Source organism: Acanthisitta chloris, unplaced genomic scaffold (genome assembly GCF_000695815.1).
Source record: "Acanthisitta chloris isolate BGI_N310 unplaced genomic scaffold, ASM69581v1 scaffold11605, whole genome shotgun sequence".
Classification (NCBI taxonomy): Eukaryota; Metazoa; Chordata; class Aves; order Passeriformes; family Acanthisittidae; genus Acanthisitta; species Acanthisitta chloris.
The window spans coordinates 32,824-45,343 of NW_008674327.1; the positions used below are offsets into that span (position 1 = coordinate 32,824).

The 12,520-nt window shown below is 42.2% G+C and overlaps 1 protein-coding gene across 1 annotated transcript in view; it reads right to left on the reverse strand.

The window, feature by feature from the left end:
• The window catches only part of HGFAC (HGF activator), a 42,569-nt gene that overhangs the window by 28,744 nt on the left and 1,305 nt on the right, over positions 1-12,520 (reverse strand). Inside the window, exons 2-4 of the mRNA XM_009075296.1 lie at positions 11,745-11,799; positions 9,803-9,899; positions 4,473-4,546 (exon numbers count right to left, since the gene is read on the reverse strand). Coding sequence (XP_009073544.1) covers positions 4,473-4,546; positions 9,803-9,899; positions 11,745-11,799 — 226 coding nt within the window. The remainder of the gene's footprint in view (positions 1-4,472; positions 4,547-9,802; positions 9,900-11,744; positions 11,800-12,520) is intronic.

The following is a 12,520-nucleotide window of genomic DNA, read 5'->3' on the forward strand; positions in this document are numbered from 1 at the left end:
AGTGAGGAAGAAGATGGGACAGGTGCCCACAAGATGGAGCTGTGCCTTTACACTGGGGAGGGAGGAAGGCTGCAGCTCTGCCTCTGCCCAGCTTCCTGCCCTGCATCCTTCTCTTTGAGACATCAGTCACTGGGATTAGTCATCTCTCTTTGAAATGGCACAAAGGGCAACCCTCGACAGAAGAATTTGCTATGGATTTTTGGATTATGTCTAAAGGTAATGGACAGCTGGAATAAAGGGGGAAAATATACAGCAAAACACAAAGCATATCCAAGTAAATCAGGTCAAGAAAGATTAAATTGGATCAGTCTAGTATATCTCTGTTTACTAAGGAATTTTCTAACTCATAGGAAAATGTGGTGGGAGAGAAGTGTATGTGCCAGGACAACCCTCTAACAAACACCTGCAATAGAAGCTTTACTAGGCAGTGTGCTATGCTAAAGTAGTAAGAGTCTTGCTGGCCAAACCATGTTCCTGATTTCAGGCAGTGTCGAGGGATATGTCTCCCCTGAAGTTAACCAACAGCATGTTTACATCTCCTCCAGAGCTTGCCCAACAGCTTGCCTGCATTTGAATCTTCTTTACTAATGCTAGTCAAATTCTGAGAGGCCAACTCTAGAGTTACTTAACCCAGGTGCTTCTTCAGCTAGAGAATCCGGTCCTAAGCACAGGATGCCACATAGAGCACAGGCACACACATACAGGGCTGAACTGAAGCACAAAAGGTACATCCTGAAGTTTGCGACGGTAGTGTAAATGTGAGATTCCCCTGCACAGATCACAATATTTATTTCAGAGGAGAGTGGTGTAATGCCTATCAGATGGCAGGTCTGGGTGTATTCCCTGGTAGTTTCACTCCAGGATAACATCAAGGGAAAGCAGCTAGAGTCAGTGACATTCCTACTCTTCCTGCTGTTGATAGTTAGGAAACTTCTAGTGGCGTAATGTTTCCTCAAAGGAAAATCCTGTATTTCCTATCCCCATTACATCAAACCATGACTTGATCTCCAAGCCATCTTGATAGGACAAGTGCTCAAGTAATTTTTTTGTACCCTTGTTAAATCTGAAAAAAAAGCACTTCCAGACCTCCATTTCTATACCAGTCAGAGTCCCTCACCATATTCCACCCACCACTCCAGCCTGACCTCCCAGAGGTCTTCTGTGTCCCTCTCCACCTTTCCTAGAGTCCAGGAACAACTTTTTCTCATAAGCATGTGAACACATCACCGTTCCCTGTGGAAAATCCTGCCCACCATTAACTGTCCATTAACTGGGAAGTGCCAAGTCCCTGCCTTCTCAGCAATGTCTAAACACCCTCATGGGCAAAACACTCCATGCCTGCTAGCAGTCATCTTGACTTCAGCTTCACCTCTCTGAGTCTCTGCTGAATGAGCAGTAGCCTTGTCTTACGTTTGTACCCATATCTCCCAACAAAAACTTTCTGTTTCTGTCACTCACCTTCCCCAAAGTCCCTTCTGGGATGATGCCTCTTCCTCCTGTCTGCACAGCCCACAGTGTTCTACTTCTTCTTTCCATATAAGTCCAAATATATTTTTAAAATACTCACTGTCTGGCACATTTTTCCCATGTTTGGGTTTCCCTCCTTTGGCCACTTGTCCAAGATTTCCAGACATTTGGAGCAGTAGTCCCACCAGACTGCCCAAGATCTGGAAGTCCCACATATAGGGGCACTGAACATTTATGCATATGTGTACATATATTTGAGCTATGCATGCACAGCCCAGTTGGCCCATGTGTATGAAGGGGATCACAATGGGCAACTAGTATGCACACACACCAAAGGTACCACCTGGGAAGGACTGGAGGATTGTCTGGAAATATATGCCTGAACAAATACCTCCTGAAGACAGTGATAGAACTCCCACAGATGTTGGGGGCAGTTGCACAGTGCAGTACTGACACCTCCCTTCAGCACAAACTTCATACCCAAGCTTCACTTCATCCTGAAGCTAAAGACTTTTTGGTTAAACTTTCCCATGAATTTGGCAGATGTATTTTTCTGGATCAATGCCTCCAACACTTGCTTAGCATTGATTTGTAAGCATCTCCAATGTTTTGAAGTAGACTCCCCACATACACATGCTATTCTTGGCTTGGAGAGGTTTTGTGCTTCAACTTTTGCTTTCAAGCAGCTCCTTTTCCACCCTAGTTGACACACTTCTCACCAACCTCTCATAGCCAAAGGATACTCTCTCCCCAAAACTTCATTTTTTCTTGTTTCTCAAGCATCTATAAAATGTTGAGATTCCCCCAAAGATTTAATATTTGAGTGGACTTTTTCACAACAAAATCATATTATTTTACACATTTTAAAGATCAGCATTGTTCGGTTTGACTACTTATTTCTTCCCAGCTGTCTTCCACAGCAGACAAACTTTCTTCCTGTTTGTTTGAAATTCTTTTCATCCATTATGTCACCTTTCCTTTCCACCTCACCGTAAACCTTTTGTCTTTAAGCTGTGGCCAATGACCTGTTAAATATTTTCAAAGTGCCTGCTGCTTAAAAAAAAGACTAAGTAGACTTGTGTTTATGAATAAAATTATAGCTAAAAATCTTTTACATAATTTTTAAAAATTCTTAATGCTTCCAGAAATAAAGTTGGGGTTTTTTTTATCTTGCAACAGCCAGCAGTGATCTCTTCCAGCTACCCTATCATTTTTTTTCTTTTCTTTCCTCTCTCACACATATAACTTCTTTTTTTTTTTTTCTGGAGGAAAAGCAGTAGGCAGGGAAAGCCTTCACTGATATAAGGTACATTTACAGAGATACCCCTCAGCAAGGAGCAGGCAGACAGGGTGGCTTTCTTGTTCCAACCCACCCTATCCAACACTGTTGTGGATAGCAGGAAAAATGAGCCAGAAGCTCAAAATGGCTCAAAAAGACAGAGGTGGCACAAGGCACACTCAGAAATGCAACACTAGGCTTGGAGAGCTCTTTCAGCTCCTAGAAGAGCCTCCTTGAGTCAGCCAGCTGTCACTGTGACAGTCAGTGTTTCACTGGAGGATTAAAGCAGTCACGAGTTAGAGTCACCAATATTTTAAGCTCTGGGAGGGCACTCACGAATAACTAAGTGCAGCCCTCATAATCTGAATTATAAGCATGAACTGCCTATAAAGTCTATGTTCATGTCTGACACACTTGCATTACAAAGGCACATACATTGCTGCTTGTTTTGGGGTTAGGTCATTTGTCTCTGATCTACTGTTAATCTGTTTTAAAGCCAGGCTGGAAAATAATTTAAAGCTGTTAAGTTCAAATAGGTGATGCTGTGCACTGCTTAATTTTCAACTGTCAGCATGATTCAGCTAATGTTGGCTTTTCAAGTGTTCTGGTAGATTGCAATCAGCTTGGCAATAAGACTCCTGACACTGTGGAGGACTCCCTGAAAGGGAGGGTGGGAAATGGCCTTCATTTCAAAGTGACAAGTGAATGTCTAAGGGCACCTGGTCATATTCTGCAGACTGAATAAGACACTTGGAAGTAGTGAGATGGCAAAAAGAGGAACACAATCAGCATTTAGACACAGATCCAAAAAAACCCTCAGGGGCATCAATTTTGACCAGTGCAACACTCAATTTTTCAATGCTGATCTGGGGCTGTATGAATTGAGAATTAAATATATACATTCCTTATAAAATGAGATTCCCCAGCATCCAGCTCTTGAAACATGGAGCTAGGGAGATAGAGGCAAGCAAAGACCTGTCACTGAGGTACTGCTGAGGACAGGGATGCCTGTTCCCAACTGAACGTTTTGGGATGTGGCACTTTCTCCCACTGTGTTAATTTTAAGTGACTTCACCTACATATATATAGAAAGGAGAGTTTGTCACAGACCTTCACTTCCCGTTTCAGACTGACTTTCGCAATAAGGTAGTTGTAGCACTGGAGTGTGGAGACCACATGAAGACACAGCACTGTAAGTAAGCCTTTTGTTGCCCCTCAGGACTCCTGCAATGAATGTGTCTGGCCTCTTGTCTTCTCCTGACACAGCCCAAAGCCCGAGAATGTCTGGTTTTGAGGTCTGCTCTTTCCCATGAGAACTCAAGAAAGGACAGATGGAAGTGATGGCTGTGTGTTGTACAGTGTGAAATATTTCTGTGCCTTCTAAAAAATTAACTGGTCAAACAGACAGAAAACACAGCTGATTAAATGAAGGAAAAGCTAAAAGGCACATCCAAGCAGTGAGGGAGGAGCAGATCATCTCTGTGCTCTGCTCCAACAGGAGTTCAGATTTCCATGTTGGCATTACCATAATTTCCCTCCTTGACTTCAAGTTAGTCAACAGAGAGTGAATTAAAGACTGTGGTATATTCACAACCTAATGCTATGATTGTGCAGAGTCACGGAAAGATTATGGAAACAGCTTGGAAGGCTTGCAAACACCCAATAAAAATACTAAAAGCACTGTCCCTCCTATCTACAGGTGCAAATCATCAATAGCTCACCTTACCTGAGTGGTCTTTGGGCAACAAAACACAGTGTCCCCAGCTCCCATCCCGGTCAAAGTTATGTGTTGTTGAACACCTGAAAAGAATCAAAGGGGAAGCTTAGTGCAGCTTTAAACAACCTGGATGCTTTCACTGAAACTACATTGCCTTCACACTTCAGCAACCTGGAAATTCATACTTTTTTTTTCCAATTAGCATCTGTTTCATTCAAACTCTCTTAACACCAGAGGAAAAACATGCTTTTTTTTTTTTTGGGTCAAAGTTGCTCTGCTCCATTTGTCTCAAATCAAAAACAGATTAAGAATGAGATGTAGAAGCAGGACCTGAGGTTTCCAATGAATCCTCCAGAAAAAACCTCAACATTCTTTCAATTTCTAAGTTTAGAAAATGAAAGACAGAAATTTAAAAAAAACAAAACACCCAAAGCAAATAAATTATGTCTCCTTTACTCATTACAAAACAAGCAAAACAGGACCCAGACCATTTTTGATGCCTGATGGTTACTTTAATAATCCATGGAGGTGTGAGACTGTCCACAGAGGGACTTTTCCCTGGCTGACAGTGGCAAACATATTTCTCACTCAGTTCCTTTAAAGCATTCTTATTTGGGAACTTGCTAAATGAAATGAGGAAATAACAGACATGGTGGTGATTTCCAAACATGTAGATAAAATCTTTCCCTTTTTCAGAGCAGGGGACTGAGTCCTGCATGCCACATGGCCCATGGGAATCCTAGCAAGACGAATTTTGACAACTGGTGTCTGCACACTTTCCTTGCCCTCACCAGTCTGTTATCTCCAAGGCTCAGAGCACTCCAAGCAGCATTGAGCTGCTCTTCCTCATTTGCAGAAGTATCTTATAGGCTTCCCTGAGGACACACAGGGAGCCACATGAGGCTGAACTGAGGCTGAACCTTGCAGGTCCATGTGCTGTCCCAATGTGCCATCCATGAACACATCCTCCCTAACCAGTTCTAATGCAGAGTAATAAATATCAGCTACACGGCAGTAGAAAAATTTGGAATTTACTTTATTTAATGTGCCTGATGGCCTATTTTTAATATGCATGGTTTTATCATACCTTGAATAGTTTTGTGATCAAACGTGTTTTCACCCTAGGACATCAGCAGCTAGATTGAAATTTTGTTGTAATGCATGTCTGCCATTTTAACTGCCCTACTTTCCTTCTTAATTAGATGCTACCTGGTATTTAAAATGCTTAATTCCTATTACTTCCTGAATAGCCCCACCTATACGAAATCCAGTGACCTCAATTACAGAAGGTGCACTAAAAGAAAGGTGCTTGGCAGTCTAGTGCAGATTAACTTGGCATGTACTTTAAAAGGCTGTTTTCTCACAGGCATTAAAGGCCAGTGCGATACTGCTGGAGTTGATGGAAATTTCTCTGTGCTCCTTGGGTGGAAAGTGGATTGTGCTTTTTTAAAGTATGGTCTGGTATGCATGAGGATTAAGGCAAGGAATGAATTAAAAGTGGCTCATGGCACTGCTTGTGTCACTGTTGGCAAAACTGTCTCTGGCTGAACACTGCATCTCTGCCAGCCATGACAGGGGAGGAGAATCCAAACTTTTCTGACTGGCATAATTTGATTTAGCAGAGTGACATTACACTGGGCAGCATGGAAGAGGGAAATGGAAAAGGCTCTGTATAAACCTAAGAGATGCAAGAAAACTCTGATCCTTGAGAGGGAACAACGTTTGCATGCAAATTAATGCTCTCTGGAGTCTGTCCAGCAGCAGCCAAGTTCCACGCAAAGGGAGAACTCTAATTTTTCTGTCTTAAACACTTTTTATTATCAGAGACCCCAACAGAGGCTTATTCCACCAGATTTCCACAACCCACTAGTCCTCCCACTCAATGCTTTCCACAGCCAGCCCCCTCTTTCCCATGCTGAACGGTCCCTGCTCTTTGTCCTCCCTTGTGATGTCAAGCTGCCTCCCTGGTGCCAGGCTTCTAGCACAGTCACATAATCCTTCTGTATTTTCCACATCTCTCACTGTCTAGGAGAACCTCAGCACATTCTCAAAGCTACTTCACTTGACTCCCTTCTTTTTTTTTTTAAAGTGTCTTCTTCGCTTGGAGGCTTACCAGAAATGTGAGGACATTTCAGTCTTGTGGGATGTTACCTCCAGCAGCCAGACTAACCCACTGGGCTTATTATTTCTTTGTGTTATTTGCAAATGCACCCACACACAAAATTTATGAGATAGCAAATGTCTTTACATCAGCCTGTCATATAAAGCTGTTAATAAAAAAGTCAAAACTTAAAGACAGATACTGAATTAATTACACCAGAAAAGTCCACTACTACGGATTGACTTAAATAACATTTTTAACCCATGCATGGTAAACAACGTGGGAATGGACAAACAAAATGGTGTATCACAGATGAGGCCTAACTGGCAGGGAGGGTAAATGGAAAGAGGGCCATTTTACCCATCAGGAGCATTGGAAGCCTGAACAATAGGATGTTTCTGAGAGCAAGCAAAGGCAGACTGGTGGAAGGAAAAGGTCTGCCATCAACCAACCATCACCAGCATCAGAAAAAGTCAGAGGCTGATGCTTGATATCTCCCAGCTCAACACACATGTGCTTCTCCTTTCCAGGATTGTCATAAACTCTCCAGTTTGTAATCTAGCTAGCCAAAGAGCCATCCTCTGCACTCTTTTCAGTCTGTGGTAAAAGTATCAAAAGTTACCTTCTTGTTTCCATAGAAGATGGTAAGATCATTCCCTTCCTATACAGACCTAAGCCCACCCTTGCACAAGGGACTTGCACATCCAGCACTCAAGCACAGGATAAGGCTTCTCCAGGCTATGAGTCAACACCTTCCAATTTACAGCCAAATTCTCAGCCAAGGTCTCCCATCATTTCCCTTGAGCAGAATTTCAGAGAAACCCATCTCACCATGGATCACAGGGGCACGGTGTTGGCAGCTTCCCTGCAGCCACAGCTTGCTTCAATTCAGACCACCCTCCTCATGTGTTCTCACAGGTGTTCATTCCAACCCCATTTTGTCTGTCCCTATGCTGTTGGTTTTTTCCTGGAGAGACCAATAAAATCCAGCAGCAATTTCAGCTAGCTTTTTGTCTTCAGCACAAAAGGTAAGTTTCCATGATACACTTAATACTTGGTAAGAGGCCACTAAATAGAAATTTATCTGTGAAAACAGATTATAATTAAAGGCAAATGCAATACAGGATGCTGTGAAAGGAAGTCTGTTATTTAAATACTGTTATTTAAATACTGCAATTATTTTGTCTTCTTTCTCATCTTTTCAATAAATATTTATAAAGATAGCATTTGTTTGTTGCTCTCAGAGAAAGTAGAGAGAGCTTTCTGAGGTCAGGAGCTGATTTATGTTGAAAAGCACTATATGTGTGATAAGTAGTATGAGAAAACATAAACTTAAAGCCAATTGGAGTAAGCTTTGGCCTGCACTGCAAAGTTCTGCCTGTAGTCCTGCCTTAAAGTATGACTCAAGGACTAAGGACATGGACATAAGTGCATTAAGCCAGTGCTCTCCTGATCTGGTTTCCTTGTGTTTGCCCCCAAAGTAGCAAGGTGCATTCAGACACCCTTCACCTCTGTTCTTACTAACAGCTTGCAGCAGGCAGAAGCAGAGGGAACACAAGCCTTGCCCTCACCTGGTGCCTACCAGGTCCTGTGGGATCAGTTATTCACCATCAGACCAGCATGGGTTGCTGCCAAGTCACACAAAAATGCACAGAGCAGGTTTCCCGACTGCTATTCAGGGCTCTTTTACCAGCATCTTTGTGCCTGAAGTCACACATCAGGTTGCTTTTAGCTTTTGAGTAAACACTGGCCAGAAGGTCAGCCATAGGGTGAAATGGCCTGTCAAAACCAAACAGCCCCAGCTGTCCTCCTCCTCATCTCCCTGCTTGGAAATGGCTTTTCAAATATCGGAAGCATGAGAGCAAGTTGTACAGGATCAGCTCTAAAGTGTGCTCTAACCTTGGATCCCATTCACAGGTTTTTCCATTTCTGTGGCCTAACAGGATAAAAACAAATACACAGAGTGTCATGTATTAACAGGATCCATCTTAAGCGTTGCATGAAATTAAGTGGGTCCAAAGGTGAAACACTTTGTGGCTACAGTTCATCAAAGGCAGAGTTCAAACTGGAAAATTATCCCAGTTCCCTTTCTTTAGTTAAGATAGTCTCAAATTCTTGTTTCCTGAAGGCTATTCTTATCCAGGTTGTGTCTCTGGATATTGGGGAAATTCCTAAGTGGTCTCCTAGCCTGAAGCTCTCTGTCTATTTGTGCAAGCAGGTGTGTGCTGTATTGTTTACATTACACCAGCACTTACACTTAAAATAGATGTGTCACCAGAGAGATGCCACAGATCATGAAAAAATTAGACAGTCCAGTATAAAAAAATGAGAGGTCTGCCCTGCATGGGAGAGTAAAATAAACTCTAAAATATTATCTCCATCCTGAATACATGCAAGTATTTACCCTTCACATGGCTCATCTGGGCATATATTTTCACATTACTGGTACCCACATATTCCCTGCTTTGTTGCCTTTGATTTCTGTTAGTATACAGCTATTACATGGGTTTGTCTGCAAAGTTAATTTTGTTTATTCAGTGCTTGTTTCAGTAGGATTCCTACCTGACTGCCCCAACCCCAAAATGAATTATGGATACTTTTAACAGCTTCTGCATATGTAAATGAGTAACCTTTGCCCAAAAGAAGGAGACCTGACCTTAAACACACTAGTAGAATAAATCATTACCCAACAAACAGGACTAATACCTCACTTTTTGGTAGTGCACTGTCCAAAGGGGCCTGGTGCCAAGGTGGATAGAAATTAGAGCTTGGTTGTGGTGGGGAAAACAACTTTCCTCAAAAATCAGATGATCTATGCTGCAATAAAAGTACAGCCTGCACAAACCAAACAATTCCTTAACCAAGAGTCCTCTCTTACAGGGGTCTGTATCTCTCTCCCTCAGCAGAGGGTTGCTATCAGGTTGTTCCATCCGTTCTGCTTTTTCGGTACAAGTTTTGTCATTCATGTAAGTTGCAATTCCAGCATGAATGGCAGCAAGGAAACATTTCTGCAGTTCCTGAGCTTTCTGCAGCCCTAGAGACCTGGTGCCCAGGGCTCCCTCTACCCTGAGCATGACTCTTGACCTCAGGGCCATGACAATCAGCAGGAGAACTGCACTGGTCTACTCAGGCACCACATCAAGCTCCAGTTAATTATTCTAAAAGCAAGATTAAAAGCACTAAGAGGATGACATTTTCACTTAAATGCTGTCTTCATTTGTGAGAAATGTCAGCTTACCATTTCCTTATGGAAAATCTATTTGATACACACGAGTGATAAAACCTTCCACCATACCGGAAAGGAAACTTGCATAAATTTCCATCCTCTGTAAACACTGAAATACAAGAATAAAATACTCATCATGCAGCTGAACACCAACCCACAGGTATATATATGTTATATGCTATTATATGACATTATGAAGATAGATATCTACAAGTTTTTCAGTTGTACTTTGGACTCTGTCTCTGCAACTTCAGTGCGTAAGAAGAGGCTTAAAATCTTACGTAATGACTGAATCAACAAAGATTAATGGGCTCTGTGGTAGAATAAAGATCTTGGATCATTTCAGTTTGAAATATATTGCAATTTCTGGTATAGCAAATGCCAATTATATACATTAATTGCAATTATAATTTCTAATTATGTAGGATTGTAATAGTGTATTAAATTGATTTCTGAAGTAGTATCCTTTCAGGCTCCATATCACATTGTAGCATCTGTTTAAAACAATTAAGGAACCAGCCAGTACAAACTGAAATAGAAACAGTCAGGAAGAAGGCAGCTTTAAAAGTTGGAGGAAGGCAGATAATTTTGATCATACCACCTTCCCTTTGGGATAAACAAAGTCCTTACAAGTGGGGAGAAACTGATGGGACCAGTGTCTAAAAAGGGCAAGTTTTACATTCACCATGTCAGTGACGGCAGTCTAAGGAAGGGTGGTGGGAGTCTAAGAAAGGCTAGTGGGAGTCCAGCAGAAAAAAATCCTTCAAGACAAGTCTTGAGATTGAGAGAGACTGAAGATAATAAAGACAATTAAAAACTGTCAGAGCTTATTTAACCACTAAACTAAAAGCAACCAGTATTGAAAGCCCAAAGTGTGACTAGGAAGTCAACCACTGTTGTAGGAGAGAAATAGGGGGAGTACAACCAAACTGGCAGTACAGTGCATTTCCATTTCTCAGCAACAATGTACTCCTTGTCCTGAGCTTACCTCTTCCACTATGTCTGGGCCTTTGCACACCCTTACGATATCTGTTAACCCTCATGAACCCAGACTCATCATCTCAAACAGCTGCTGAGGTCAGTTACTAGCATTACAGAAAAAATAACCCATCCCTGTGGTCCAAAACCTTCCTAATCAGATGGAATTATGATGACTCCATCTGCCCTAACTGTCCTCTTCTCTGTCAATTTGAATAGCCACTGTCCCAACCCCTCTGCCATCCTCTTGTCAATCCAAGTTTTCATTGTCTGAACTAATTAAGCAAATGCTCAATATCTACCTTCTCTGTCTGATACCTTCTGTTATAAGCAGTTAGGAGAACTGTGAAAATACATCCCCATTCAGAAGACATATTGTATCCCAAAGGCCATTGAAGACTATTATAAGCTATAAAGGCACCACTAATGGCCCAATTCATGTAACCTTAAACAGCATAAGCATAGGATGATAACAGCTGTAAAGATGAAAGTCTGCAATGCCCAAGCACAGACAGGATGTCTGATCATTGGAGTGCCATCAGAACAAATGCAGCCCAGCAAGCTGCATGGCTCTCAAACCCTTCTCCCACAGAGAGATCAAGGGCTGTGGTAGAAATTGAGCCTGTAGAGTTTATGTGCTTTAAAGTCACAGAGCAAGCACAACTCTGATTTAAAGTAAAAGGAGCTACACACTCCCAGCCACACCACTGTATGAGTGAATATAAAGTCACACCAGCTCAGACAAACTAAAATCCCATCAGCACTTTCCCATTAATCTGCATCTGAAGGAAAATTACCTGAGATTCCTGAGCTAATCCCAAATTCCCCTGTACACAGAAATTAATATTGGCATAACCATTCCTTAATCCTTATTCATGTTGAAACAAAGACATGCTTACTAACGACTTGCACAGCATGGATACAGACAGGCAGATCATTCTTACTGTCATGAAACCTATTGGATTTGACTTTGTACCTTGTGGGCGAGTGAACTCATGCTTTGAGCCTCTTCCTGCCCCAGATTTGTAGTGCTACAAAGAGAAAAAGAGAATGTGGATTGGAGACACAAATTGAATCATAGAATCATAGAATCAGCTGGGTTGGAAGAGACCTCAAAGATCATCGAGTCCAACCCTACCGTTGTTACTAGACCATGGCACTAAGTGCCATGTCCAGTCTCATCTTGAAAACCTCCAGGGATGGTGAATCCACCACCTCCCTTGGCAGCTCATTTCGATGTCTGATTACTCTCTCCATAAAAAAAAAATCTCTTCTTAATATCCAACCTGAACTTCCCCTGGCAGAGCTTGAGTCTGTGCCCTCTTGTCCTACTGCTGGTTGCCTGGAAGAAGAAACCAACCCCCACCTGACTACAACCTCCTGTCAGGGAGTTTTAAAGGGTGATAAGGTCTCCCCTGAGCCTCCTCTTGTCCAGGCTAACCAACCCCAGCTCCCTCAGCCTCTCCTCATGGCACTTGTGCTCCAGTCCCTTCACCAGCCTCATTGCAATTCACTCTGGAAATCATCCCATCAGGACAAATATACTTTCCAAGGTGCCCTGAAAATGTGTTTTTCCCAATACTTCTAAGATCTCATTATTTGTGTCTGATTTTTGGTGCGGTACAGTCTGGTGAAAGACAGTAGATACACCTTGGCTCATGAAAAGTGTCAAGCCAGGAAAACCCAGAGCAGCCCAACAAAGGCCAAAACTCTACTCCATTTTATCTTTCTATTGCCAAGGGACACATCTCC